This window comes from Agrilus planipennis, unplaced genomic scaffold (genome assembly GCF_000699045.2).
Source record: "Agrilus planipennis isolate EAB-ADULT unplaced genomic scaffold, Apla_2.0 scaffold267, whole genome shotgun sequence".
NCBI lineage: Eukaryota > Metazoa > Arthropoda > Insecta > Coleoptera > Buprestidae > Agrilus > Agrilus planipennis.
This window is the reverse complement of record NW_020439058.1, coordinates 223,590-230,011: the sequence shown is the minus strand read 5'-3', so window position 1 is coordinate 230,011 and position 6,422 is coordinate 223,590. Positions and strand designations below refer to the sequence as shown.

At 33.9% G+C, this 6,422-nt stretch overlaps 1 protein-coding gene across 1 annotated transcript in view; it reads left to right on the top strand.

The window, feature by feature from the left end:
• Nucleotides 1-1,846: 1,846 nt before the first annotated feature.
• The window catches only part of LOC108740069 (cadherin-related tumor suppressor-like), a 47,454-nt gene continuing 42,878 nt past the window's right edge, over nucleotides 1,847-6,422 (top strand). Inside the window, exon 1 of the mRNA XM_025977076.1 lies at nucleotides 1,847-2,249. Coding sequence (XP_025832861.1) covers nucleotides 1,926-2,249 — 324 coding nt within the window. The 5' untranslated portion in view covers nucleotides 1,847-1,925. The remainder of the gene's footprint in view (nucleotides 2,250-6,422) is intronic.

Here is a 6,422-nt window from a genome sequence, read left to right as displayed (position 1 = left end):
ATTTGTTTCATATGTAGCATCTGTTAGAATTTCTTCGACACGGCGTTTACAAAATGCAGAATAACCGAAGGTGAAACGAGGTCAGACCACAAATACCGTGATATATGGGTATGGTGGGCGGCATATTCCTTCTTACATCGACCATTTTCTTCTTTCATGATTGGCTCTTATTATTTATAGCTTCATTTTTATAGGAACCATTTGGTACGCATCACTGGACCAAAGGCTAACGCACTTTACGTACAGACGTATCACACTAGTTTTCGCGACTTCGTCTGCTTTGATTATACCCCAGCGCCCATTTTAGACCTTTAGGGGTGGTATTTTGGAGACTCATTTTAAGGTGGATAATACCGTAGTATAAGGAACGTTTGCGTAAAATTTCAAGCTGCCGACTCAATAGTTTCGGCTGTGCCTTAATCAATAAGTACATGAAACTTTGAACCTTCTTTACACCTCTTTAGGGATTGAATTATAAATAATCCTTTCGTAGTGCTCTTTTGCATTGTATAAGAAAAACTAGCTATTCTCCTCGGATTCGCTCGCAGAAATTAATATTGTTTCTCCATAAAACCTTTTAACTCCCAATTCACCCTTACAACGTCCTAATTTTATGTAATGTCGCCATCTTAGATTTCAAATACAAAGGTAGCAACAACATTTCATCCTTAAGGGTTGATTTTTAAAAATAAAATGTCGAGATAAGTCTTTCAGAAATTAAATGAGAGACCATCAAGACTAAGTTTCAAGTAAATTTGATCACAAATAATATATGGTCCATTTAAACATCGCAACACCTTTTCACCACTCATCCCCCCAACAGAGATTGAATTTTTTAACCAGTTTCAAAGAAAAAGAACCAAAAACAAACATGCAATCTTTACAAACCCCTTTCAGCTTCCTAAAGAGGTAGAATTTTGTAAAATGTTGAAATAGGTATGTATGTCACTAATTTTATATGAAAAAGTATTAAAGTCAAGTTTCAGGTAAATCTGATTATAAACAAAACACCATACTTAACCATAGACAACATTACTTTTTAATGTCAGTTGCGTTTTGTTATTTCATGTCAATTGCGTTTTGTTATACCATTTTCAACAAATGAACCGCTAGATTGATGTTTTGGCTGATAAATTTTTCGTTTTGCCGTCAGTTGCGTTTTGTCATTCCATGTCAGTTGCGTTTTCTTATAGCACGTTTTTTTTTCCACGGGAACGGGATAAAAAGTATCCTATGTCCGTCTCCTGGTTCTAAGCTACCTCCCCACCAATTTTCAGCCAAATCGGTTCAGCCGCTCTTGAGTTATAAATAGTGTAACTAATTCTTTTTTATATATATAGTAGATGTCTATGCAAAATTTCAGGTCATTAGATCCAGAGGCTTGGATTGTGTGTTGATATATCATTCAGTCAGTCAGTTTATCCTTTTAAATATGTAAATCGATGTATAAAATCCTTTTGCGTTCTCACGAATAAACGTATTACAAATGCTACTGGTAAAATTTATAAAAAGGAAGTAAGCACTGCGTCTCATTAATTACTGATTTGCTAGTGGGGCGTTAAAGTTAAAGGATATATGTGAGTATGATTGTATATCTATTAGATATTCCTACTGGTTCAAGTTAAAGTTGAATAAAAGATCAAAAATGAGATAGTGCGAAGTCTTTGTTTAAAATAAAGTAATGTTGAAAAGGATTAATAATCAATTAAATAAAAGAAAATGTGGCGTGTTCTTCCAGTCACGGTACAAACTATACAATGTTTATTACTTCCTACTTCCTACATCAATTTATGTAATTACTCTGTGTTCCTTCACTCACCTACTTATCGACGTTCGTTAACCGATAAGTTCCTTAAAAGCCCATGTTTCTTTTATATTATTTATTTCGCAATCGAACCTAATTAATTCATACAAATAACAAGCTCATGTATCTCTTGCAGGTTCGAATAACGGTATTGGATAAAAACGACAGTCCGCCTTCTTTCAAAGAAACCTCTCTCAAATTCTCCGTATCGGAAGACTTAAGTCCAGGTCAGCCGGTGTCCACAATTAGTGCCGATGATCCTGACACTATCGGCACATTGGAGTACACACTCCTGCCAGGACACGAAGGCCATTTTTCGCTCAATAAATCGACCGGTGTGCTCAAACTTGCCGAACCACTGGATAGAGAAACGAAGGAATTGTACAAGCTGTCGGTCAGAGCAAGCGATGGCATCCAATACACTGACGCGATAATAACAATACAGGTGAGTCAATAATAACTTTCTAGTATCAGTTAAAAGTAAATTATTCCTTTCGCAGATATAGTGCAAATATAAAATATGTAGTGGTAACGTACATAGGCATACGTTCATACTCTTATGATCAGAGGCAGCTTTTCTTTGACTTCTTCTTCTACCAGTACAAGTAGGGCAAATTGTCCATTGACCATAGAATATGTACATTTATTTGTCGAAATTTTTTCGTTTTAGTCGCACGAGTGAAAGTATGTATTTTGTATCACGTAGAATATACGTTTTGAACCATGTCTATATGAAGATAAACTAATCGAACTCTCAATTTTTTTTAATAAAACCTAACACCTCCCAAGGCTTCTCACTAAATTATGCAAATTGATAAATTTTCAAAAATTTGAGTGGTGTAACCTGCCTTCTAAAAAAATCTGCTGCACAAAATGCTGATAAAATTCATTTATTCCACATTCCTTCGTAGCGTCCTTAACATTTTTTCTTAGAATTTTCATTATTAGGAATTACATATTGTTAGAAGAATAGTATAACAATTTAATCAAATCGTTTCTATCACACACACATGTACATTAACTGTCTTTGTCCCGGTTATGTCGTCTATACATATTAACGTTTTCATTTCGGAGAGTCATAATTCACAGTATATCGTAATATATAGGGTGATCGCTAACAATATTCTAGTTAATTTGACGAAAACAACATTCTCGTCTTCTATCTCGAATCACTATTTGGAATGTCTAAAGTTCTGTAAACGTTCATGGGAATCGCAGTCTGTGTAACGTCCTCAATGGAACGTTTATTCCAGCCGTATCTCGTCACTTACAGCTCGGCCACGTGGCCTTGCCCTCGTCGATAACCTAACCTAAAAAAAAAGTCATTGTTAACAAATACTTACCCGAAAGGGAAGTTTGCGTATATTTATCAAAAAGTAACGTTTTCGTATATTCACCAAAAGTGACGTTTTCGTATGTTTGCTCGAAGTTGACGTTTCAAAGTGGAAGGTTAATTTAGAAAATCGAAAAAGATTGTTAGAAGTGTATATTGGAGTGTATTTATACTCTACGGGTGCGAAACGTGGACGGTAGACACGGCGTAAAAAGAAAAATTAGAAGCGTTTGAGATACACAAGCGGGTGATTTTGATACCGTAGTTATAAAAGGTTTTAAATAAGGAAAATTAGAAAGAGTAAGAAACCAAAAGATTGGAAATCAGTAAGAAAAAACAGAGATAGGATTTGTAGAATATCTAAGACAAGAATGGTTATTTATGATAGGGTCATATTACATATTAGAAGTAAAAACAGTATGTAGTTAGAAAAAACTCATTATACTTTCGACTCTTGTTCATTAAGCATACTTTTACATACAGTACCTGCCAAAAGTTTTGTTCAATCACGAATAGTAGTGTGAGTTGAAAACAAGCGTTAAAGTCTTTAATATGTTTTCAAATATAAATAAACATCTTGTTGATATTTTCAGTAATAAATGGTACCAATAACAGCACATTTGAGTAATGGAATTGTAGTGGATAATGTGGTTAATTTTTCCGTGCAGTACTGTACGGATTATACGCTCTTCGCCGGTTAAGAGTTTGACCGAGAGTTGTCTCCTTCCTTTCCTAGTGCTGTTCTTTTCTACTTTGCGCCGGTCAAACTGAAAGTCACATCGCTACAGAAAGTAAACGAAGTATAGAACTAGATTAGATTTCTGTTCTCAGATAGTTAGGGGTGTGTATCTTCTAGCTTTAAGGAAATGCGAAGGTCAGCTCACAATAAAATGAAATTAAAGTGCGTGTCTAATCAGTATTTGAACTGACAACCTATAATATTGAATATTACAGTTTATTTATTATTATGTACATTTTCAAATAATGCAGGATTACTTGTGACCTGGTCCTGGTCAGGCGATAGTTCATTTGTTCGACACCTATTTAGAATATTCTATATCTATACCACTCCTTTTTTCTGTATAAGTAATGCAATAAAAGATGCCAAAATAACTGCTCATAAATTTTATTGCTAACACGCGATGTTACGAGAACTGCATTTACTCATACATACGTAAAAGTTTTAAATAAACCCGAGTTTCCTGCAAACTGTTTGAAAAATCGTCACCTACTTCTACTTTTTACTTCAATAAACGCACTACCAAAACTGATATCACCGTTACATCGATCTAACGTTATTCGGCGAGTTATTTTCCAGGCAATAAATAAGCCTTAATAGCTAATAAATTCAATTTTTACTACCTAAAATTGGTAGTTATAATTTGATGCTCCTTCATCATTCAATACTTCACCTAAACATTAAATACCTAATGTTTATTTCAGATTTATTTGGCCTCATGCTTACCATAATTAAAAAGACAGAAATTAATTTTCAAATGTAATTGCATACGAGAAAGTATATTAATTATTAGATATTCCGCTAGGAAAATATGGAAGTGTACAATTATTTTTAAATGTTCATCCTACTGTTTAATTGAACTTATTAATTTTTCGAAGTCACATTATAAACAGTTGATACTCGATCATTATCTGTTCAAAAATAGCTGTGATAACCAATAATTACTGTTAACTAAAAGGAGCATACAACTTATGGTACAAGGAGAATCATTTCATTACGAGTCTATTGGATATTCAACCGAAATTATATCAATCATTTAAATTTAGATATTTGAAATTTAAAACTTAAATCCTTACTCGATTGGTCGTTTCTTTATTTTTTTTTTGCATGAGGAGTTAGAGATAGCTTTAAATACAATGGAAGCGATATTGACAAAACAGTATTGTATGTATTGTATAAATAAAAGTAAAACAAAAATAGTGGTTTGCATAGAAAGAAAAAGTAGGGAAAGAGCGAATGTAAAGATAAGAGACGAAAGATTAGAAGAAGTGGCTGATTTTGGGTATCTAGGAAGTCTGATAAGTTAGGACGGAAGGAGTAGTAGGGATATAAAGCAGAGGATAGTGCAGAGTCGAGTCGCCTTGAATAAAAAGAAGTTACTTCTATGTTCGCGAACGATTACTTTAGAAATTCGAAAAAGGTTGTTAAGGGTGTATGTATGGAGCGCGGCGCTGTACGGGAGCGAAACGTGGACAGTGGGCGCGGCGGAAAAGAAAAGGTTAGAGGCGTTTGAAATGTGGTGTTACCAGCGAATGATGAGGATATCGTGGGTAAGGAAGGTTAGAAATGAAGAGGTATTAGAAAGAATAGGGGAACCGAGAACTCCATGGAAGTCAATACAAAATAGTTGGTAGGACATCTAGACATATTAGATGCAAAAACAGGAGTTAAGGAGAGTAGAGGTAGACCTAGATTGATTAGATGTTCTAGTTTTAAGGAAATGTGAAGATTAGCTCAGGATAGGAAGAAGTGAAGGCACGTGTCCAACCAGTCTTAGGAATGATCATGATGATGAATTAATAAAATATTTTGTGGAATACCGGAATATATGTACTTGTTATAAGTACATTTGTATAATTACATCGTCTTTATAGCATTGCTATTCAAAAGACCTTGCTCTCATTCAAAAGAATATAAATTATAGCACATAAATGAGTTGACAGATTGCTATGAAAGTAAAAGAAAGTTGAACATATGATTAATTGCAGTCAACATTGACAGTCTTATTGTAAAGTAGGTGGAAAACCACTTTATATTTCTATTGTTCATGTCGTATGGAAAACAGTGAAACTGGACATTTATGCAATTTGATATTCAAGCAGATTTATGATCATGCTATACAATGACATTTTTTAACTTAGTTAAGTGAACATATAATTTCTTATAAGAATGAAAGTAGAATTGATATTAAAATTTTACACCATTAAAGACAACTTTCTTTTTTATACCAAATAGTCTTACTTGGAGAAAATAAAGAAGGAAAATTTATCTGAATATTAAGCGATATTTACAATTTATCCCATTAACCTATTGCTTCGTAAGCGAAAATAATAAAAATTACAATTTGGACCCGAATTTGTAAAAATGATATCCCAGCAGAAATAAATTTACTAGCTATTTAAGGTCATCAGTCCTAAGACAGGTTGGACACGTACCTCCACTCTTTCCTATCCTGAGCTAAACTTCGCATTTCCCTAAAACTAGAACAGCCCACATCCTTAACTATTTGCGAAGAGTAATCTAATCTAGGTCTACCTCTACCCCTC